The 25,441-nt window shown below is 39.4% G+C and overlaps 1 protein-coding gene across 7 annotated transcripts in view; it reads right to left on the bottom strand.

Annotated features, from left to right (window-relative positions):
- The window catches only part of LOC140187588 (RIMS-binding protein 2-like), a 338,771-nt gene that overhangs the window by 7,962 nt on the left and 305,368 nt on the right, over positions 1-25,441 (bottom strand). For 6 of the 7 annotated variants that reach the window (XM_072243038.1, XM_072243043.1, XM_072243045.1 and 3 more), the window contains 5 exons: positions 23,518-23,686; positions 15,193-15,228; positions 12,921-13,024; positions 9,808-9,879; positions 4,035-4,169 (listed from right to left, as the gene is read on the bottom strand). In XM_072243038.1, coding sequence (XP_072099139.1) covers positions 4,035-4,169; positions 9,808-9,879; positions 12,921-13,024; positions 15,193-15,228; positions 23,518-23,686 — 516 coding nt within the window. Of the gene's footprint in view, positions 1-2,948; positions 2,994-4,034; positions 4,170-9,807; positions 9,880-12,920; positions 13,025-15,192; positions 15,229-23,517; positions 23,687-25,441 lie in introns of all 7 variants that reach the window. The other variant, XM_072243044.1, reaches the window with a different exon arrangement.

Genomic DNA, 25,441 nt, shown 5'->3' with positions numbered 1-25,441 from the left:
AGATTTTCCGCACTAATGAATATTGTTCCTATTAACAGCCCAGCACACTTGCAACTCTGCTTTTTAAGAGGATGTACAAAAATGTAATAAATGTTTCAGTGAACTGTGTCTGTTTAAAGGCAGTGTGAGAAAACGGTCTATTTGAGATGGAAGGCAGCATGGGAAACTGCACCAAGTGGTTTTAAAGGGCACGTGGGTATAAGGTGTCTGGTCTGTTGAAAGGGAATGTGGAAAACCAAACTTGATGAGCTGGGTGCTGATCCATTCAGAATTTCCAAAACATTTGGATAACATATTCTTGGAGTTCTACTGTAGTTATTTGTGCTCTTCTTAGTAGGAAAGCAGACACCATTGTGCATTCTATGATGCACTTTTTCCTTTTCAATAGACCTGAGAAACCTTTTAGAATTAAATGCTTGACTTTTTTCCATATTTACGATTAAACATGCATGATCCTGAAGCACAGACTACAGTTTATCTGATAGATTGACAACTGTGGGTTAGAATAATCACTTAACATTTATTCATAAGCTCTAGGCTGAATATTGTTAAGCAATGGTGGTAGGAGCATGCTAAGCAAACAAGGAGGCATGTGCTAGTAAGATCAACTTTTAATTTTTATCAACTGGAAATACCTACTATAAGCAACATAAAAACACCTTGGCTATCAGATCTTCCAAGGCTTGAGCTCTACCTTTTGCTACACTGTAACTAGCTCACCTTCAGCCGACAGCACTTTTCCTATATCTCTGGATGACTCACCAGCAAAGGGGTAAACTTAATAAATTATGTCTAAATGCCAAGTACATGCACAGCTATACCTATGTACCATTAAGAAGATAAAGTCGTAAGTATAAGTTAATTTTAATTAAGTATTTGTTCTCCTGATCAACACTAATGGATAATTCAGCTCTGCTTGTCTACTAAGCTACATGTTGGAAGTAACACAAGGATTAATATTAATTTAAAAAGTTTGACTAACAGTAATCATGAACTGCTAGACTGCCCTGAAAACCTATTGGCATCACTAATATTTTGTAACAAATTAGATCTGCTATCCTTACCTGATCTAGCCTATAAGTGATTCTAGTTATATCAAAGGGGTTGATTCTTTACTGTCTCCTCAATTTATGGACAAATGAGAATGGACAATAAAGATTGGCAGTCAGCTATATCTACATTGCAAGAATAAAAGTGAATACAGAGAATTAGCTACTGGAGATGGATTCAGTTAACCTAATTTAAGGGCAAATCCCGTTGTAGTTAAATCAAGCGTGGTGATATAGCAAGCACATCTACTATGCTATTAGCTATACAACATGACTATAGGTGAGTGCACTCATGAAGACCTACGCTTACAAACTGTGCAAAGGACATAGCTAGAAGAGCATGATAATAGGCAAACCTGCCGTGCCGCCTATAATCTGTTGACAGTTATATTTTGATTTATTTTTCTGTGAATTGCAAATGGAATCAAAATCTTTTTGTTCATTCCCCATAATTTGGAATTTAATTTGTTTTCAGTTTTGTAACTGGCAATGCTCTGATCTTGGACAGCCTTGTGCTTTCGGGGACGTTTGCGCCTCATATAAATATTAGGCATTTGTTGAGCAACACCACCACTTAAGTTTTCTCTGGCAGTGGGAGATGATATATTGTGGTATATAACACAAAATTGTTGGGAGTAGGGAAGTGAACTTCTGTCAATTTGAAATAGAGTCTGTTGCATAATTCCTACACATCCAACCATAGTTCAGCTACTCCAGGAATTTAAATGTATCACTGAAACCTTGGGAATCTAGCACATCCATTCACCCTGGCAACTTAATTACATCTCTGGGATTTACACTGTTCCTGAACTGTCAGCTATGCCTGCAAATATCACCTCTTGGTAATTAAGTACACCACTGCACCAGATAGGTGTTTAACTGCATCTCTGCACATCTCTACTGATTGTGCCTTCTTTAGTTTTTAACCAGATATTCACTGGGAGATATTTTTATCTACTTAAGAAAGGTGTAAGTAATATTACCCAATCAGGAAAAACTTCTTTCAGCTCACTGGCATCCACCTTGCCCAGACTTTACATAACTAAAATAGAAATGAGAAGTAGGATGGGAGACGAGGGCATAACACAGTTGAGGTATGGAGTTCAAAGGTCATAGAGTTATGTTGCAGCTTTCTAAGACTCTGATTAGTCTACGCCGGGAGAATTGCATTCTCGTCTAGTTGTCCCATTATAGAAAGGGTATGGAGGCTTTGGAGAGGGTGCAGAATAGATTCACCACGATACTGCCTGGATTAGAGGGCATGTGCTATAAGGAGAGATTGGACAAACTTGGGTTGTTTTCTCGGGACTAGCAGAGGCTGAGGTGAGAAGTTTATAAGAGCCATAGATAGAGTTGATATCTTTCTTCCATCTTTGAAATTTCTAATACTAGAGCGTATGCATTTAAGGTCAGAGGGCATAAGTTCAAGAGAGAGATATGCACCAAGTATTTTTTAAACACAGAGAGCAGTGGATGCCTGGAATGCACTGACAAGGGTGGTGGCGGAGGCAAATATAACAGTGGCCTTAGATAGGTACATGAATGTGCAGGAAATAGAGGGATAGAGACATTGTGCAGGTAGAAGGGATTAGTTTGGTTTGACACAACATCATGGGCTGAAGAGCCTGTTCCTGTGCCACATTGTTGTAGATATTCTATAGTGGATGGCGACTGTCCCCCAAGTGCGTGCTTATGTTATGAAATACTGATATCACAATCATAAAGGAGCACAACTGCTTTAATATTTGTGCATTTTCTAAGATACAGTTTGCATCCTGTAACTCTGTCCTTTGCACTGATGTGCTGCCTGCAGAAATGCATATCCATCCAGTGTGCATACTGCAATGCAAATGACAGTTTTTGAAAGCTGCAGCAGTATTTTCAGTAACACACACTTACAAGCCTTCTGGCCGCTAATTACCGCTTGAAATGAACAGTCTTCCTCTGTTGCCATGGAAAAAGGTAGAGAAAAAGAATTATAATAAAAGAAAGCTCAACAACTAATACAAGAGAGAGTAAATGAAAAATGAAAACAAAGGTTTGAATAGTAACAAGCTGCTCTAATCAGCCTCAAACAGGTATGCAGCTCAGCAAAACACAGTTTACTGTCTGCTACAATGAACTTCACGTTTGCAGTATGTGAATATTAATGGTAAGGTTCATATTCTAGGGTTCTTTACATTAAATTCTTTAAAATACACAAATTTATAATTTGGAACTATTTAAATGACAATTAAAAGGGAAGGTATATCCTATACTGTAAATCCACTAGATAATAAAATGGAGTATGATAATAAGGCTCCAAAAACAAAGCTTTTATGAGCATCAATGTTGGAACAAAATTATACTTAATGTAATAAGGACAACTAAAACAAAGAAAGGTAACTCACTCTTAGAATCAGATAAGAGGGGAAGAAAAACTTTCAACGAAAATGTCACGCGTAAAAAAGGTCCAAAGGCAGTTATTAATGTTCAACTAGGATATAATTAGATTATGTTCAAAAACCCACGGTTAGATTACAAAAATTAATAATGTCAATTAAATGATACTCACAACCTACAAAAAGGGAGTAAAAAGCCACACACACTTAACAGTCAATGAAGTCCTGCACAATCTCCTAATAAGCCTTTCAGACAGCTAGTTCTCCTTCCTCCCTTGATATATATTTTTCCTATCCCTTCATTCATCTGCTGACCATCACAGCATGACCTTTCTTTTTCAAATTCCTTCAAGTAATTCCCAACATAATCTTTGCTTCTCTCTGGCTGCTCCTTTTCTCTTGCCTGATACTTCCATTCTCTCTCTCTCTCTCGAACCCTTCAACAACCTTTTTGTCATTAACCCTGCTTCCCTTGGAAAGTACCCTAGTCTCAACTTCCTGTGCAATATCTGCAAGGTTGACTTAAGTATTATACATATAATCCAGTATTTCACAACAGAAGTACATAATGCATTTTAGACAACAGAGGATCTCTTTGTCTCACCTGTTTTTCCTTGTGAACGGCAGTCTGAGGAAGCCTTGGAACAGCACTCCCAACACCTGTCCCCACTGCCTCCTCTGTACTGATCATTTCCAGGAAGTTGGATGGAGCTAGCCCATATATTCCATTCAAATTTCCCTAATGTTAAAAACACAGAAACCTGTCGTACTCTGTTCCGCCAACTAAATCATCACATGACTGAATAATGAAAATTGTAAATGATCATAGATGGGAACTTAAGGATTAAAATTTTACGATATGCAGCCAATGAAGCCAACCATAAATGGTGAAAGAAGACAAAATCATTGACATTTTAGAGAACATTCTTTTTGAAGATAGGTCTTTTTGACCATTTGCTTGAAATAAACATTAAGATCCCAATTTGTCAAGAACATTCCCCATTGATAAGACCAGGAGTACTTTGTGGTTAGTCTCAATTACTTCTTACTCGTATATATCACTGAATTTTTCAATTAATATGGTATCCTGAACCACAAAGGTGTGAAAGTTTTTAACAAGAAAATAGGCTGGACACAATTGATATTCTGCTGGTAACAGCGAGTGATAGTGGCATTGCCACAAGTTTGTTAATGTGAGAGGAACTGAGGAAGAGAACGTAATAAAAGAATGGCATCAAATCAGTAGAAAGATGTGACATAGGAACAGAAGATGTTGAATCCTTGTGGGTGGAGTTAAGAAATTGCAAGGGTAAAAGGACCCTGATGGCAGTTATATACAGGCCTCCCAACAGAAGCTGGTATGTGGACCACAGACTACAACAGGAAATAGAAAAGGCAAATCGAAAGGGCAAAGTTATGATAGTGATGGGAGATTTCAACATGCAGGTCAACTGGGAAAATCAGATTGGTAATGGATCTCAAGAGAGCAAGTTAGTTGAACGCCTATGAAATGGCTTTTTAGAGCAGTTTGTCGTTGAGCCCACTAGGGGATCAGCTATACTGGATTGGGTGTTATGTAATGAACCAGAGGTGATTAGGGGGCTTAAGGAAAAAGGAGGCAGTGATCACAATATGATTGAGTTCAACTTGAAATTTGATTGGGAGAACATAAAGTCTGACGTAGCAGTATTTCAGTGGAGTAAAGGAAATTAGTGGTATGAAAGAGGAGCTGGCCAAAGTAAATTGGAAGGATCTTTTGGCAGGGATGACAGCAGAGCAGCAATAGTGTGAGTTTCAGAGAAAAGGAGGAAGGTGCAGGATAGATGTATTCCAAAAACAAAGGAATACTCAAATGGCAAAATAGTACAACCATGGCTGACAAGGAAAGTCAAAGCTAATGTAAACGCAAATGCAAAAGCAAAGATTAGTGGTAAGACAGAGGATAGGGAAGCTTTTAAATACCTTCAGAGCAACTGAAAGAAGCATTAGGAGGGAAAAGATGAAATATGAAAACAAGCTAGCAAACAGAATCAAAGTGGATAGTAAATGCTTTTACAAATATGTAAAAAAAAGAGATGAGAGTGCATATAGGACCGCTAGTAAATGAGGCTGGAGAAATAATAACAGCGGACAAGGAGATGGCAGATGAACTAAATGAGTATTTTACATCGGCCTTCACTGTGGGAGACATTGCGTGAAGCAGTGTGCCAGATGTTGAAGATTGTGAGAGAAGAGAAGTTAGTGTAGTTACTATTGCAAGGGAGAAGGTGCTCAGAAAGCTGAAAGGCCCAAGGGTACATAAGTCACTCGGACCAGATGAACTGCACCCTTGGGTTCTGAAAGAGATAGTGGTAGAGATTGTGGAGGCATTAGTAATGATCTTTCAAAAGTCACTGGACTTTTACATGGTGTCAGAGGACTGGAAAATTGCAAATGTCACTCTACTCTTTAAGAAAGGAGGAATTCAGCAGAAAGGAATTATAAACCAATTAGCCTGACCTCAGTGGTTGGAAAATGTTGGAGTCAATTATTAAGCATGAGCTTATGGAGTACCTGGTGACACAGGATAAGACAGGACAAAGTCAGCAAGGTTTCCTTAAGGAAAATCTTGCCTGACAAACCTGTTGGAAGTCCCTGAGATTACAAGTAGGGGATGCACTGGATATTGTATATTTGGGCTTCCAGAAAGCCTTTGACAAGGTGCCACATATGAGGCTGCTTACCAAGTTAAGAGCCCATGGTACTATAGGAAAGATACTGACATGGTTAGAGCAGCGGTCCCCAACCACCAGGCCGCAAAGCATGCACTACTGGGCCGCGAGAAAACAATATGATTTGGCGATAGGAGTCAGCTGCACCTTTCCTCATTCCCTGTCATGCCCACTGTTGAGACAGAACGCACGTGAGGTCATTACGCACGCATCATCCATGTCAGCTCAGTAAGGAGATCAACTCCTCGAGCTTGAAAATGACGGCGGGCTGAAAAGCATGTTTGACATAACATCTCTGCCAGCATTCTGGATCAAAGTCAAGGCTAAATATCCTGAGATAGCACTGAAAACGTTGCTTCCATTTCCAACATATCTCTGCAAGGAATGCAACGAAAACTAAATTGCGTAATAGACTGGACATAAGGAACCCCCTTCGAGAATCGTTGTCTCCCATCACCCCTCGATGGCACCGTCTTGTTGCAGGGAAACAAGCCCAGGGCTCCCACTGATTCAGCGATACTGGTGTGTTGCAATGATTTTATATGTTCATACGGGGAAAATATGTGCTGTGTGTTTAATATCCAAATGTTACTTAAAATGTTACGATGCTATTGACTTATATAACAATATAGAAACATAGAAACATAGAAAATAGGTGCAGGAGTAGGCCATTTAGCCCTTCGAGCCTGCACCGCCATTCAGTATGATCATAGCTGATCATCCAACTCAGAACCCTGCACCAGCCTTCCCTCCATACCCCCTGATCCCTTTAGCCACAAGGGCCATATCTAACTCCCTCTTAAATATAGCCAATGAACTGGCCTCAACTGTTTCCTGTGGCAGAGAATTCCACAGATTCACCACTCTCTGTGTGAAGAAGTTTTTCCTAATCTCGGTCCTAAAAGGCTTCCCCTTTATCCTCAAACTGTGACCCCTCGTTCTGGACTTCCCCAACTTCGGGAACAATCTTCCTGCATCTAGCCTGTCCAATCCCTTTATGATTTTATACGTTTCAATCAGATCCCCCCTCAATCTTCTAACAATTACAGCATGGAAACAGGCCATCCCTGCCCTTCTAGTCCGTGCCGACCGCTACTCTCACCTAGTCCCACAGACCTGCACTCGGCCCATAGCTCTCCATTCCTTTCCTGTCTATACACCTATCCAATTTTTCTTTAAATGATAATATCGAACCTGCCTCTACCACTTCTACTGGAAGTTCGTTCAACACTTACTACAAGCTCCCCTGATAATTGACTTATTGCTATATTCATGTGAGGAAAATATGCGCTGTGTGTTTAATATTAAATTCGTTAGATAAATCCTTTTAGAAACTAAATTGAGTGTATTAGACACTTATCACCTATATTGCGTTTGTGATTAACACCCCCCCCACAGAATCGCCAAAACCGATTTGTAGAAAAAAATTGACGTACACGCATGTGCACTGGTGCCCGCGCAAGGCTTCATGGTCATTGTAGTCTTTCTTGGGTAAACCCAACGTATTTGACTGCTACTCTTGTTCGTTGGCAACTCTACCACACCCCCCACCCCCCACCCCACCCCCCAGTCGGCCAGTCCGCAAGAATATTGTTAATATGAAACCGGTCCGCAGTGCGAAAAAGGTTGGGGACCCCTGGGTTAGAGCATTGGCTGACCGGTAGAGGGCAGTGAGTGGGAATAAAAGGATCCACTTTTGATTGGCTGTCAGTGTCTAGTGGCATTCCGCAGGGGTTGGTGCTGGAACACTTCTTTTATGCTGTACATAAATGATTTAGATAATGGAATAGATAACTTTGTGGTCAAGTTTGCAGATGATACCAAGATTAGTGGGGGCAGGTAATGTTGAGGAAACAGGTAGACTGCAGAAGGACTTAGACAGATTAGGAGAATGGGCAAGAAAGGGGCAAATGAAATACAATGTTGGAAAATGCATGGTCATGCACTTTGGAAGAAGAAATAAATGCGTAGACTATTTTCTAAATAGGGTGAAAATCCAAAAATCTGAGATGTAAAGGGATTTGAGAGCCCTTGTACACAACATCCTAAAGCTTAACTTGCAGGTGGAGTCAGTGGTGAGGAAGCCAAATGCAATGTCAGCATTCATTTCAAGAGGTCAAGAATACAAGAGCAGGGATGTGATGTTCTGGACTCCTCATCTAAGATGTCCTGGCATTGGAGAGGGTTCAGAGGAGGTTCACAAGGATGATTCCGGGAATGAAAGGGTTATCATATGAGGAACGTTTGATGGCTCTGGGTCTGTACTCACCGCAATTTAGAAGGATGAAGGGGGTAATCTTATTGAAACCTTTGGAAAGTTGAACGGTTAGACAGAGTAAATGTGGAAATGATGTTTCCCATGGTGGATGAGTCTAGGACAAGAGGGCACAGCTTCAGGATAGAGAGGCATCCATTTAATACAGACATGAGGAGAAATTTCTTTAACCAGAGGGAGGTGAATTTGTGGAATTTATTACCACAGGCAGTTGTGGAGGCCAGAACATTGGGTGTATTTAAGGAATTAAATATATTTCTAATGGCTGAAGTGTAGAAGTGGGGAGAAAGTAGGAACAGGGTATTGTACCTGGATGATCATCCTAGCTCATACTAAATGGCAAAGCAAGCTTGAAGGGCCAAATTGCTTACTCGTATCACTTTCTTCTACACACTTTTCTGTGCAATAGTCCTGGAGAACTGAGAAGAAACCAGGTAAATAATTTCTTAGGAGACACCATTGTTGATCTTTCTCAGGTTAATGATGTCTTGTGAGTGCATCAGAGAATTGAAAGGTTTATTCCTTTAAGCTTCCATTTTTCATACCAGTGTTCTTCCACCCAGCCTTCAATGCACTGACATCTGCATAGTCACCACTGCCTAATCTCCATTTTGACCCTGCATTCCCATCAGTCTTTGACACTGACTTCCCTGTTCTTCATGGAAGCACAATTCCCCAATGACCACGATAATCAAATTCTATGCCACCATTATCACCTATTAGGCAGAGGGATCATTAACAGGATTTTTCATCCATCTCTCTGAATTTGGCCCAACTCACATTGATGAAAAGGCAGGCACATCAATACCTGTCACTCCAACTCAGGTCACAGCTTCACAGCTATCTTTTCCTCTCTCTCCCCACCCCCCACCACCACTCTCTTGGTCCTTCTCTGTTTCTCTCAGTCTCCATCACCCCGCTTCTCTCTCTCTCCATCATTTCCCAAAAAGGCACAGCCTCCAATCCTGCACTTAATCTGTGGGAGCCTTCTTAACCACCACTTTTTGTACTTCCCTCTCCAACTCATTTACCTTTATTCCCTGATCCCCACCCCCACACAAACTAGAACACTGCCTCAGATCATCTCTACTATCTCCAATCACAACATGTTTCGACAACCTTTATTATGCCACATTGCACCACAAAGCACAGCTCTGCGGCACCTCTGCCTCTTGCCACAACAGACATCTGATTCTTCTTTTATCATAGTGTAAGGTACCCAAGTCTCTCCACCCATCCATCTGTCTTGGACTTGGCTTAGTACATTACAAATCCTAAAGTGATTATTAGCATCCCACTGCAACACCAATCTAGTGTACTCATTCAAATATACTGGATTTTTTAGGTCAGAGTATTTTTTTTTTGACGTGAGCACACTTTCACAAACTCACGTAATAGAAACCGTCTTCGTCCATGTCTCCGTAAACAGTAATGATATCACCAGCACTGAAAGTCAACTCAGCCTGTCACAAAAGAAAGGGAAAGGTTAAATTGAAGATTTGGTCATTTCTTGGTCTAGCTTCAATATCGTTGGCCCACATGCTTGTAAGTGATAATATTAAGTCAGTGTCAATGTACAAAACATTCCCTGTAGATATTTCATTCACCAACTTTGGACAAAATACTTAATGCTATTCTGTTGTTCAGTCTACATTGTTGACAAAAAGAGACTGGAAACTAATTGACTAACCAACCTTTACAGTTATAAAGGACAAGAAGTGTATCAGAATCAGGGTTAATATCATTGCCATATGTCATGACATTTGTTGTTTTGCAACAGCAGTACACTGCAGTGGCAACCTTGCAGTTTCTTTAGCACTCATCTTTATTTTTTACAAGGCCGAGTTGCTGATTTGACATCAACCCAGCACGGATGGAAAGCATGCAAAGAGCCGGCTGAATTTGAACCCAGGACCACTTGCTTTGAAGTTCAGTGCAGATTCCACTACGTCACTGGCCGGAATATACAGTACATTAAAAACGTTAAATTAAATAAGTAGTGTATAAAGAGAAAAATGCAGAGGGCTAGTGTTTATGGGTTCAATATCCATTCAGAACTGATGGCAGAGGGGAACAAGCTGTTCCTGAATCATTGGTGTGCCTTCAGGCTTCTGTACCTACTCCCTGATGGTAGCAATGAGAAGAGGGCATGTCCTGAGTAATAAGGATCCTTAATAATGGATGCATCACTCCTTGAAGATGTCCTGGATGCTGGGGAAGCTAGTGCCCATGATAAAGCTGACTGAATTTACAACTTTCTGCAGCTTATTTTGATCCTGTGCAGTGTCACCCCCATACCAGACAGTGATGTAGCCAGCTAGTATGCTCTCCACTGTAGAAATCTGTAAGTGTCTTTGGTGACACACCGAATTTCCTCAAACTTCTAATGAAATATAGAAGCTGTCGTGCCAGTATCGATATGTTGGGCCCAGAATAGATCCACAGAGATGGTGACCCCCAGGAACTTGAAATTGCTCACACATTCCACTTCTGATCCCTCGATGAGGACTGGTGTGTGTTTCCTCATTTTACCCTTTCTAAAGTCCGCAATCAATCTTTTGGTCTTACTGACGTTGAGTGCAAGGCTTTTGTTGCAACAGCACTCAACCAGCTGGTCTATCGTGTTTGCTTTATACTATTGGCATTAAGATGGTCTCAAATGTTTTATGTAAGGTATGTGTATGGTCAGCTATATCTTCCTCAAAAGTATCAGTTATCACTAGTTCTAGTTTTAGTGCTCAAGGTTGAGACTGAGATTGAAGAAGGATGTTGAGAATCTATAGTTCCCTGGTGATTACTCCTGAGAATCCTGGCCTTTGAAGCTTGCAATTAATTTAGGGAGGATTATATGTGTTTTGTAGTACCAATGAGCTGAATGATATTAGCTGTAACATGAGGCCATGTCAAACAGATTACAAAAAATTATATTGACAAATTAATTTAAAGAGGTCATGACTCTGGGACAGCAATGGTAGCGGCAAAGTAACACTGGTAAATAAGGGACAGGAAGATATTCATCTGATGGCAACTTTCTAGGACGATATTGTCAGTGAAGGCAGGGTGAGGGACAGTAAGGAAATAGGAATAGAATTGCTTGGAGAAAAGCCAGAGTCAAGTCTTCAAACCGAACTAAATTATAATTTAGGATTAGAGATTTTGTGTCACCCTGGTGCACAAAAAGGTGATTATTTACATGGATGATGGGTGTTGAATAATATTTTCTAACCTAATTCACAAATGAAGATTGAAGGTGTTCAGAATGTGTTTTAAATATCTAGCAGAGGCTAAATGCAATAGCCTCAGTGAAAATACTGCTGAGTACAGTTAATGGGATGAATAAAATAATCAGTTCACCAGTAATGGGAGAAAGAAACCTACTCATTATGTTGGCATGTTCCAATGCAGTTTGAAGTGGGAGTAATTAGCAGATGCATTACACCAAGTTCACTGATACAGTATAGAAATTGGTTTAAGAGACACCACTTTTGAATCAAATACAGCTTGTGCTTTTAGCTATCTGCATTCTCCTCCTAACATCAAGTTCACTGTTCTGATTCACATTTCTATTCATACTCATTCTATTTTCAGCAGCAACAAATAGTTACTTTCTATCAACTTCATCATGATTTTATCAATAGAACTTCTGAAACTCACTGCATTCCTTAAGCCTATGCCTCACAGTATCAGTACTAAAGCTGCGACTTGTCAAATACCTCATTTTCTTCTTCCTTCGTGGGTTTATCTTATTCCTTGTGGAAAGTGAAAAATGCAAGGGTTGAAGACCCACCAATTCACATAGGTTAGCAACTGTTGCAGAGGAGGTTACCCAGAAGATAAGTGGAACATACGTTTTCTTTTCAGTACAAAATGAAGGGGCAAGATGTCTGCAGGTAGCCAGTGTTGGAATTAGAAGAATCTGTTTGTGCTGAGCAAGTGATTTTCAATATTATGAAATTTCCAAAACTAAATCAAATCTTTCTCTTTTGTCTTCTATGTTTTGGAGAAATTCAAAGAAATGTTGGTGCAGAAAGAGTTCCATTTCTGCAAAATAAATAAGTAGGTGTGCAATTTAGGCAACAGTGCCAACAGAATGTTTTATAACAGCGAGGAGATATTTGAGATGATTTGCACCCAAATTCTCTGGTGGTCTGTAACCAGGAATTGCAGGTGAACATGTGGTCTCCCTTGAATAGCCAAATCTCCAACAGAAAAGTCACCAAACTGGAGTTAATAGATTAACTCAGACCAGAGTGGATACCGATGCATACTTATTTTATTACAAGTTTGCTTTCTTTCCAATGTATATTAAATGTTGTGTAGAATACTCCCAATAGATGAGTTGAACAATATTGCCACCTTCTATGTCCCAGAAACAACTAAATCTGTTCCTTCAGGGATAAGGTTTAGAGACATGAGCAAACAAGGCCACTTATGTTTGCATGATCTTAATATAATGTCTATTCCTTGATTAAGGAACAACAAGAACTTAGAAGATATATATCACCTCAATATCCACATTAGGAGAGCTTTCCCTGGGATCATAATCAAAAACAGCCATCATTCTCTTCATAGGTAAGTTCTGCAGTGCACTGCTGGATCGATTCCATTCTGTAATAAAAAGTGCGTTTAGTGTTGATTATCATCCATACAGTAGGTCAAATAAATGATACAACTACAGTTAGTAAACTAAAGAATGTTAAATAAGGGGAACGAGACTTCTTTATGTAGAGTACTTTCTACCTCTGCACACTGTGGATAGTATAAGGCAATAGAAATAAGCAATAAATACAGGCCATGTCAACAAAATCCAAATCCTAAAACAAAATAAAAATAGGAGTTTATTAAGTGTGGTTTAAAATCTTCCACACAGAAAATGTATCAAATGTCAAAATCATGTTAGACAAAGGAAGCTGCATCTATGGAAATTACTACAGAAAAATGAACAGAAAATGAAAAAGTCACGTAATTATAAATTGCTTGCATCAGTCAGATGCCTAATAACATTTGGGTTTGATGATGAGGATTGTTAATATAGTAGCTCACAGCACTATGAAAATCCTTCTAATTATATATGAAAATATTGTGAAATATTCTAGCAACCTCTCTGCAACTATAATTATACTACATAAATTCAGTTTACATCTTGACAGGATCCAACATCTGCATTTTGTTTTTTTTGATTTTCATATATCCTGACAGGATCACCCTGGATAACTAAATCACAATTTAATTAATATCATATTCTAGACAGTCACTATTATTAAAAAAACTACTCAAATTGAAATTAGCTTTTGATATGCATTAACATAACTAAAATCTCTTTACTTACATGACAGAAACTTCAATTATAGACTCAAAGATATACAGCATGAAAAAAGGCCCTTTGGCCCAACTTGTCCATGGCAACCCGAAGTGCCTGCCTGAGCTGATCCAATTTGCCTGCATTTGCCCCATATCCCTCTAAACGTTTGCTATCAATGTACCCATCTAAACATCATTTAAACATAATTATTCCTGCCTCTATCACTTCCTAAGGTTGTCATAGCTGGGGGTGGTAGTCGGAATAACCTCCCACTACCTATAAAATGCTCCAAAAGGTGTGCGTCTCTAACAGCCTTTGACAACCAAGTCTAACTCCTGGCTTTCACGTGACGCTTAGCTACTAGGCAGGACGGAACTGTTTCTACTAACAAGAGAGAAGGCAAGGATGGACCATTGGCACCTCAAAACCAGTTGCTTCAGGCAAGTGGGGCTTGTCAGCCTTGGATGGCAGCCCACCTAGGAGAAGGAAAACTTAAACCTCCACTGCCTTGTGGCCATACCCACCCATGGGAAAGGCTTTGGGAGTAAATCCCGAGGAAGAAATCTGGAGCCAGCGTCCCTAAGGCAGTCTGATGTTGTTTACAACTTCACTCTGGCAACCTCTGCGACGATACTGGTGCGAAGCTGTATCGGTGCTTGCCCTTCCCTTGGACTACATCAGTGACGTGGAGAGGGGGAACCTGCTGCACAGGCGACAACCGGTTCTTCAAATCTTCCCGCCCAGGCTTGCACCCTGGAGAGGACATAGTCCACCAGGGCCGCAAACCCATGATTCCCTGGGATTGATGGCTGCCTACATACTACATCACTTCCAAATACCACCATCCTCTGTATGAAAAAAGTTGCTCTTAGGTTCCCTTTAAATCTTTCCTCTCTCACCTTTAATCTACACCCTCTAGTTTTAGACTCCCCGAACAAATAAAGACTGTGACCATCCATCTTATCTATGCCCCTCATGATTATCTAAAACTTTATAAGGTCACCCTTGGCCTCTTTTGCTCCAGGAAAAACAATCCCACCCTATTCAGTCTTTCCTTAAAACTCAAACCTTCCAGTCCTGTCAACATCCTTGTGAATCTTTTCTGTGCCTTCTATAGCTTAACCACATCCGTCATAAGTAAGACGATTAGAAATGCAAACAATGTTCTAAGCGTGGTCTCACCCATGTATGGCACATCTGTATCATGACATCTCATCTCTTGTACTTAGGACTCCAACTGATAAAGTCAAATGTGCCTTATACTTTCATCATTCATTCTAACTGTGTCTCAGTTCTATAAAGCTCCTCAGGGCTCTCTAGTTACTGTGTACGTCCTGACCTGGTTTAACTTCTCAAGATCTGACAAGTGCTTCAGTGTTCACACGCTACCAATTTTGATGCCACTTACTAACTTAATAATCATGCCACCAACACTGTTATTCAAATTGGTAATATATACGATGACCTTACTGACCTCGCTGTTGAGTTTCCTTCCATGTGTTGGAATGCACTGAAACAGCAGAAAGTAATTAGTTAATATTTTTATTTTCATAAAGCTCCAAATTCTTAAAATACATTCACATATTCAGTACCAAGTGTACTAGACAGCAAAAAGAAAGAAGCAATTACTGTACAACACTGACACAGAAACACTTTAAATGGAAGAAGCAACAAAAGTTAAGCATGATGCGAGACAGACCTTTTTTGGATCGCCTTGGCTTCAAAGGAGGTGCAGTGCGGCGTGGCGGTTGAGAGAGCATGTGGCTGCCTTCATACAGCAAAATACGAGAGAAAAAAAAGAGGAAATAAAGCAGCACAAAGGAAGCTAAGACAGACAGAGCAAAATCACATCAGGTTAGTATATCAGAGTCCAGTGGGTCTAGCAAGCAGCATTGTTGGGTCTGGGAAATTCCCATCGGCTGAGGCAAGCTTAGCAGAGTGTAGATAGGTGTACATGTACTGCACCATTGAGGCCTGTGGAGACAAAGGAAAAATGGAGCACAGTGATGTTTGCAGGTTGGGTAACCATACATCCCAGTGGCAATTTTTTATGCCACTAGATGTATAACCACCCAAACAGTACTGTACTCCCGTGTTTCATTCATACTAGGTCACATTACTCTCCGCAAGTCCTCAGTAGGGAACCCGCAAACTTTAAACATTATAAGCAGAACATTTAAAGTCTTTTCAAAAACAGAAATATACTTTCATCAGTTACTGAATTTTTAGTAGTGCTTGCTACTTTTAAGTTTTCCCGAACATCAATACCTGCCATCTGTCCCATCCCACTTATAACCTTATTGAGCCACGTGTATTATTCTACAGCCCTGTTTTCCAATGCATTGACCACCACAGAATTTAGAGCACAGAGACAGGCCATTTGATCTAATTTATTAATGTCAGTTTATATATATATTTGTATATTTATATATTTGTCATGACAGCCTTCACTTTTTAACAGTGTCATTCAATCCTTCTAACCACATTGTTCTTTCTGAGTACTGTTGGAAAAGCCAGTATTCAATGGTTCTTGAGAAGTTGATTGTTGGTTACTTGACAACTGCAGTTCTTGAGGATATACCTACAGTTCTATTTAGGCCATTCCAGTATTTAGGTCCAGTACCTACTCACCAATCATTTGTTAAGAATGCTCATTTGGGGTTTCACTTGGCTTCTGCCCTCATGGTTTTAACATTACTTTAAGTCCTGACTTCTAAAGGCAAGATGTGAGTGATTGCCTTTGACTTCATGTGAGTATTTGAGTGTGGCATCAAGGAGCACTGATAAAAATGGGGTCAATGGCACCAAGGGGAAAACACTCCTACAGTTGAAGTCATAACTTGCACAAAAAGGATGACTGTGGTTGAAAATTAATCATCTCATCTCCAGGACATTCTTGTTCAGTTTCTCAGATAGAATCTTGCACTCAACCACCTTCAGTTACTTCTTCAATCACCTTCTATCCCAAGACTAGTAGCTGGTACATTCACTGATGGTAACCTTCTATACTATCCCATTGCAGCTCTATAGAAAATGAAGTAATTCATGCAAGACACTAATAAAACTTAGTTGAGAGCTGTTAACTAGCATTTAACACTTACACAAGTCCAGGCAATGAACATCCTCAGAAAGAATAAGCTGAACCAACTACTCCAGATATTCAATAGTATTGCCTTGTTAAGTCCAGGAGATAACCACTGACCAGAACCTCAACTGAACAAACTACACAACTATTGGATCAGATTTTGCTGCCCCGGTATTTCTGTTCATTACACTCATAAGAACTACTACAAATAATTAAAAAACAATAAAATTAATTGTGTCTTGGATCAAAGTAATATATTTAATATGACGGATCTGTGAGTACGTTTGATATTTATGTTTGAAATACGGAAAATACTGTAGCTTATCTGCCTAAATACCAGCTGTTTTGTCCAAAACCACTGAAATGAACCAGCAAGATATGGCCAAGGAAGCCAGAACAGTGTAAACAACGCAGGTGGTCATAAGAACAAAGAAACTGCATGCAGAAAGCACCCAAAGTCAGAAGCAAAGCTGGATCTCTGGAGTGGGAAGCAATGACTCTAGAAACTCTGCCATTGTGCTGCTTTTGTCAAACTACTTTGATACTACAACAATTATCAACAACCTCCATCACCAAAGCCAAGTGTAGCAGATGGATGGAAACATCTGTAAATTTATCTCCACTTCTTTAATCCTGTTAAATCTAAATCCTGGAATTACTCATCTAAACAAAAGTGTGTCAATACAATCAACAGAAGAATGTAGCAGTTTAAGAAAGTAGCTTACTATCTCTGACAGCAGTAAAAGATTGATAATGAGTGATGGTAAATTTTTTGGAAGGGAACTTGTACCTGGTGCAAATACTATGTGTCTGATAAGACCATAAGACATAGGAGCAGAATTAGGCCATTCAGCTAATCGAATGTGCCCCACTTTCCATCATAGCTCATATATCATCTCTCTCAACCCCATTCTCCTGCCTTCTCTCATAACCTTTGATGCCCTTACTATCAAATTCCACTTTAAACATGCCTAATGACTTGGCCTGCACAGCTGTCTGTAGCAAGTAATTCCAGATTCACTACCCTCTGGCTAAAGAAATTCCTCCTCATCTCTGACCAAATGAGCATCCCTCTATTCCAAGTCTGTGCCCGTTGTTCCTAGACTCCCCCACTATAGGAGACATCCTCTCCACATGCAATCTATCTAGATCCTTTTCTGTGCCTTATCAAGGTTTGGTATATTATCAAAGGCACTGGCAAATTTCTACAGACGTACCACAGAGGGCAATCTAACTGGCTTCATCATCATGTGATATGGGGGAGGCTACTAAACAGGATCAAAATCGTCTTCAGAGAGTTGTAAAATTAGTCAGCTCCATCATGGGCACTAGCCTCTGAAGGATCCAGGACATCTTCCAGGAGCGGTGCTTCAAAATGGCGGCTTCCATTATTAAGGACCCCCATCACCCAGGACCTGCTCTCTTCTCATGCTACCATCAGGAAGGAGGTACAGAAGCCTGAAGGCACATACTCAATAATTTAGGAACAGGTCTTCCCCTCTGCCATCCGATTTCGGAATGGACATTGAACCCATGAACACTACTGCACTACTTTTTATTTCTATTTTTGCACTACTTATTTAACTGTTTTATATATATGTACTTACTGTAAATCAATTTTTCCTCTATTATTATGTATTGTATTGCATTGCTGTCACAAAGTTAACAACTTTCACAAAATATGCCGATGATATTAAATCTGATTCTGATTTGCTATTTATAAGTTCTTGTACACTATGAAAACTGACCATGTCTTATTTCACATTGGCATAGGTGCTTCTTTATCTGAGAAGTTAAAAAATGGAGCTAAACATATTGAAATCGTCAGAGAACATTCCTACTTGTATCCCAAATGTGTTTGTTTATTAATGAACTAGGTAGCTGGGTCTAAGCCATCACCGTTAGATATTCCCTTGGTTATGACTTGGAGTTCAGATGATTGTCCTCCACTTCAATCTTCTTTTGTGCAATGAAGAGTATTTCCACAGGTTCCTGTGGTTTTTGGTTTGTACAGAGCTCCTTGATCCATGGTCAATGGCAGTATGCAAATCTCACAAACACTTATACTGTTTAGTCCTCTTGTCTGCACTCTGTGGTCACCTTAGTAAGTACACCTGCTCAATAATGCAGATATCTAATCAGTCAATCATATGAGTGGCATCAGCTCAATGCATAAAAGCACACAGCCATGGTCAAGAATTTCAGTTGCTGTCCAGACCAAACAACAGAATGGAAAAGAAGTGTGATCTAGGTGACCATGGAATGATTGTTGGTGCCAGGCCAGATTGTTTGAGTATCTCAGAAACTGCTGATCTCCTGGGATTTTCAGTCAGACAGTCTCTGCTGTTTACAGAGAATGTTTTGAGAAACATAAAAATTTAAGTCCAGTACGTGATGTTGTGTGAATGAAAATACCTTGTTAATGAGAGAGGTTTGAGAACAGACAGACTGGTTCAAGCAGACAAGAAGACAACAGTAACTCAAAGAACCACACGTAACAATAGTGTTGTGCAGAAGAGCACCTCTGAATGCACAACATATCAAACCTTGAAATGGATGAGCTACAGCAGCAGAAGACCATGAACATACACCCAGTCTCCACTTTATTAAGTGCAGGAGGTACCTAATAAAGGGCCACTGAGTGCATGCTTAACCAAGGCTGTAATGTGCTCCACAGCTGACTGACCTGGCAAAACTGAAAAGGACTATCAATTGAGGCAATAGAGACTGCAGAGCTGGAGCTTGACGCAGGGTTTCAGCCCAAAATGTCAACAACTTCTTTCTTCCCACCAGTGCTGTTGACCTGCTGAGTTCTTTCAGCAGATTGTGTGAGGGACCATCAATCGGTAGGTTATTAATAAATGCTGCTGATCATTTTGTTGATGATGAAAAGTACTGTGGCAACAACCAGTCATCTAACATGTCCTGTATTTTAGAAACTGCCTGGGCAACATTCAAAAAGTTGCTGGAAAGATGCTGTTGGTGTAGTTGTATTGGAATGATTTAGTTAGATGCAATCTGCCCTGGAATCAATCTCATGTCACCTGGTCTTCTCATCCTAACTGGATCTCATGACAGCTGAGATCAAGTGGGATTTTTTTTAGCCTTCTCTGCACCTGGTACATCAGCCATGTGAAAATTCCATGCAGGAAGCTCAGAGTGATCAGTTACCTAGAACTTCTGTTGAATGATAGCTACAACTGATGTGCTACAGTTTACCATCATTAAGAATGAGGACATTCACTAAACTAGTTCTACTCATTAGTTGCTAATTGCTAAAAGTGCATGTTACTATACTACAGAGCTAATATAGCTCTAGTCTGGAGCTTGCTAATTCTACTCTCTAACACCTTTGTAGTTCAGCTTTCAAGCTTTATCAGATTGATGTTTATTTTGAGTTAAGACTGGTGCTGCTCTTGCCAAATTTTCTTTCCAACTCAATGAATCAGACCAGGATTGCTCCCTGACTTAATGGTAATGGTAAAATAAAGGATATGTTGAGCCATAAGATCATAGACTGTGGTGTAGCCAATGTCCAATGAACCCTAATGCTTTGTGAATGTTCAATTTTGAGCTTTTTTTAAAAATAAAAAACAGTATCCCAATCAGCATAATGATAGTACTACACAACAATTGGAGGAGTTATTGATCCTAATGCAGGGTTTTGATCCAAAACATCAAAAATTTCTTTCCTCCCACAGATGCTACTCAACCTACTGAGTTCCTCCAGCAGATTATTTGTTGCTCCAGCATTAACAGAGTCAGAATTGTATGGGTGTAGTTGAGAAACATCCAAGTTAGATATAATGATCAAGCTGTGGTAACTGTCTCATAGCTCCTACTTCAGATAAAGTTCCTAATAGCAATGTGGATGATGCTTTAGTCCACGTTCAAACCCATTTTTTATCCACTTTCTGCTTCTGCATTTCAGAATTGTGGTTTAAAATGTGAGAAACGTACAGAATCAATTGCTAACATACTATCAAGCTGATTGTAACAGTTTGTAAGTTTTAAACAAGATTCTGATGAAGGCTGAAAATAATTAAGAACATTATCAGCCGCGATATGGAGTATCCTTGTGACTGCCCCAATACCATTTTATTAAGGATACCCCAATATGTACTAGACACAGATGTAGTTCCAGTACCAACTTCTCAATTCATCAACAATTCATTCACCTTCTTGACTGACCATATCCATAGTGCCTTGAAAAAGTATTCATCCCCCACAACTATTTTCACTTTACTATCTCATTTTCTAAATTTAAAATATATCTAAGCAGGACTTTTTGAGCTAGTGTACAAAACGTTGTGCATCATGCCAAATCAATAAGAAAAATTCCAAAATCTGTCAACAATTTACTAAAAAATTAAAAATCTACATTGTGAGCTTGAAAAAGTATTCACCTCCTTTGTAATTACTATGCTGACTTTCCTCAGGTGCAATACACTCTATTACCTGCCCAACTCACCCAATTTGTTGACGTAGAAAATTGATTTCAGTGAATTCATAATTAATACTCCCTCTCTCTGTAAGGTCTAACAGTATGGTAAATGTTCAACAGTCTAACCCAAAATGAAAACAAGAGCATCCAAGACAAGTCAGGGAAATGATTACAGAGAAGCACAAATCTGAAAAAGTATACAAGGCCATCTTAAGGGCACTGAACATACCTTAGAACTCAGTGTAGTCCATCATGCAAAAAAATAATGAAACTACAGCTATACTTACTAGGTCAGGCACTCCTCTAAACATAGTCACCAAAGACAAATGGCACTTGTAAGAGAGGGTATAGTGATGGCAACAATAACCCCGAGTGAGCTGCAAATGGAGATGATGTTCATGACTCCACAATCTCTAAGGCCTTGCACAAAAAGGAGGAGTGGCAAGGAAGAAGCCCTGGCTAAAAAAATGTATATCCTTGCCCATAAGGACTCTGCAAAGTGTCACTTAGAAAATACTGTAAAGATGTAGAAGATCTTGTGGTTGGATGAGACTAAAGTAGAACTTTCTGGCCACAACAATAAGCAATACATGTGCCGTAAATCTAATACTCTGCATCATCCAGGTAGTACCATTCCTATTGTAAAGTGTGGTCGAAGTAGCATCATGCTATGAGGACGCTGTTCAGTAGCAGGGACTGGAAACCTGGTCAGAATTGATGGGAAGAATGCTGCTAAATATAGAGAGATCCTAGATAAAAACCTGCTAGCCTCTGCCAGAAAGCTTAAACTGGGGAGGAAGTTTCTTCTTCAAGCAGGACATTGAGCTAAACACACTGCCAAAGCAAACATCGAGCAGCTTCAAATGAAGAAAATTAATGTCATTGAGTGTCCCAGTCAGAGTCCTCACCTTAACCCAATTGAACATTTCTGGCAAGACCTTAAGATTGCTGTCCATTTAAGTTCCCCAACGAACCTGGCATAGCTTGAACAACAAACGTGAGGAAATCCACAGATGTTGGAAATGCAAGCAACACACACAAAGAGCTAGAGTTCAGCAGGCCAGGCAGCATCTATAGATAAGAGGCTGAGACCCTTCATCAGGACTGAAAAAAGGGATGAGAAACCAGAATAAGAAGGTGGGGGGAGGGGGAGCAACTTTGCAAGGAGGAATAGCAAGTATTGCTCCATCACATTGTGCAAAACTAATAGAGACTTATCCAAAAAGACTACTGGCTGTTACAGCTGTGAAAGGTAGTTAAACAAGTATTGAGCAAAGGGGGATGAAAACTTTTGAAGTGCTGACATTTCAGTTTTTCAATATTTAGTTTTTCATGCTTTACAATTTTCCATGTTTTTTGAGGCTCTACCATTACAAAAGGAGTTCGTGATTCACAAATAATTCTTTCAATTAAATTGATCAATATCCCTGGCTGTAATCTTTATTTATCTGAACAAAGTGTTGGGGCTGAATACTTTTGCAAGGCACTCTATCTGACTGCATGCAGTCACTGATTGAACTGAGCATGCATTGGATCTTGGTTATTGAAAATAATGGTGTCTCTGTATCCTCTGGAATAGCCATTGATATTTTGGACAGCACAGATGCACATAACTTCAGCAAGTCCAACTAGGGCACAGATTGTTTGAAAGAGTGTTTACCGTAATCTGAATTCTTTTGGAACTCATTGCTGTGTTGAGAAAATGGAACATCCATTTATGTAATCAAGATGCAACTACTATCAAGAAATTAAGCATTCAGCTAAGTTCAGATGGAAACTCCTAATCCATTTAAAGCTCTTAATTCTTATTAAGTAATCATAATACAGCTATTCTTTGATTTATGACTGGTTCATTTATATCTTTTTGCTAAATATAGATTTTTATATGTATTTTTCACTCTCATGAACATCAAGCTACTGCCCAGAGGAATACAAAATGTCAAGAATTATTTTGCCTAGCCTTTGTGATTTATGACATTTTGTTTCACGAAAGCTTTTCCAAGAACACCTTTTCGTACACTGAGAGATATCTGATTACCTAGCCAAGTTAATAGTTACACAAGAGCATTATTTTCAGGGCAAAAAAAGTTCCCAAAAAATGCTTTTTTTTAAACTGTAACACATAGAAACCCAGTCAAGGGAAATATCATTCCTGCATCTACTCTATTAAGTTCTGTGCTGATCATTTTAAAGTTAATCTTATTTTTTGTCAGCTTGAAAACTGAATATAATAAGATGAAGAATCATCATCACTGCAGTACATTACTCACCCAGCTCCTCCATCGTGGTACTGGGAACCAGGTAACCCCGTTGTAACAGCTGCTCCATCACATCATCATCATCCACCTGGATTTCTGAGACCATGTTACATGGCACAAAGCCAGTCTGGCCATTTGCCTCTCCACGGTAAAACCCATCAGCATCCTTATCACCAAATATCTGCAAAGAAATTATTCAGAATGGAGATCCCTCTCACAGTCTCACCCTCAGTTTAGCACTTTTGCAGTTCATTTCCACCTTTCTGTTCTTCCTTCACCCAGGATTCAATTTCTTATAAGGAAGCAGAGTTAACCAGACAGGATATTTCCACAATTAGTACTAATGTTGTTCTGTAGAACACATATTCTTATGGAATAGCGTCCTTCACCTATGCATCTGCTCCCTCAAACTACCTCCCCTAAAGTAGTACCAGTGCTTATATCCAATAACACAAGGATTACTTGATGTGGAAGCAGAAATTCAACCAGCTAAGAGAATTTCACAATTTAGAAAAGATGAAGATTACAGATTTTTGATAATATTTTACTTTATTTGTTTTTACATTTGCCAAACATTTTGACACAAAGACTGGAACACACTAAATGAAATATAAAGTGGAAAGCAGTTTAAAAAATAATTCCACCAAAAAGTGGCACATTCTGAGAGCCAGTTGTTTAAACCTCAGAGTTTCAAAGAAAGTGGGTGAGGAAATTAGATTTTAATCATGATCTTTCAAAGTTCTCTTGATTCAAGGAAATGTACTTTACATTGCAAACTTTTATCTGTAACTCCATTGTTTGAGAAAGGCAAGAGAGACAAACTAGGAAGTTATATGATAAATTTAATACTGTAAACAGAATCACTCAGCACTTAAAAGATATTTATGCTGATGGGGACAGTCAACATGGTTTCATCATTTTTTAAAGTAATTAAAATAGGAGTCAGGGCTATGTCCATGAAAATGGTTAAATGGACTGCTAGAAAGCATTCTATAATCCACACAAGAGATGGTTCACAAAGATTAAGTCTCATGTAATATTAAGTAAATCATGGCCTGGCCAGGAGATTGGTTAGGCAGTAAATGACAGAAAATAAAGATAATGGGTATGCACTTCAATAGGAAGGAAGCAACATTCAAATATCTGTGCTGGGCATTAACTATTCATGGCATAAATACCTTAACAGAAGATGAAAAGCAAAAAATGAGCAAAAATCTAACAGAAGACATAAAATGATAGGAAATACTCAACAAGTTAGTACACATCTCCAGGAAGGGAAACACAGTCAACAACTCAGATTGACAAACCTTCATCAGAACGGGGAAAGAGAAAAATGAAACTCAGTGAGCTGCATGGGGTTGGGGGAAGAGACATCTCTGATACAGTAAAAACCAGGGTTATCATAGGGTTAAGCTATGGGTAGGGTGATTCTGGGGGCCACCCATGTTAAGGATGATGGGGAGAGAGGAGTGTTTGTGCATCCTGGCTATCTAGCAAGCTAACAACCAGCTCTATATTAAGTACAAAATTCAGACTGAAGACTGAAGAATATGTTTACCAAGTTCTGTGAGACAGTAGTGTTGAATGCTGAACTGAATTCCAGAAACAGCATTCTGACATAAGTGTCTTTGTTTTCTAAGTGTGTCAGGGCCATGTGCATGACAAAAGCTATGGAATCTGCTGTACAGTAGTTCTATTGTTGAGTGTCCAATGTGGCAGGAATGGGATTTTTGATATGTGCTAGTTCAAAGCACTTCATGATGATTTGTGTCTGTGTCACTGGATGGTAATTGTTAAAATAGGAGTCAGGGCTATGTCGATGAAAATGGTTAAATGAAGGTGTAGAGTTAATTGATACAGAGATGATGGTGGTGGATTTGAAGCATATAGGGACAGCACAAACAAGAAAAAATCTGCAGATGCTGGAAATCCAAGC

The sequence above is a fragment of the Mobula birostris genome, chromosome 25, assembly GCF_030028105.1.
Source record: "Mobula birostris isolate sMobBir1 chromosome 25, sMobBir1.hap1, whole genome shotgun sequence".
In the NCBI taxonomy this organism is placed as follows: Eukaryota; Metazoa; Chordata; class Chondrichthyes; order Myliobatiformes; family Myliobatidae; genus Mobula; species Mobula birostris.
This window is presented reverse-complemented; position numbering and strand designations above follow the sequence as displayed.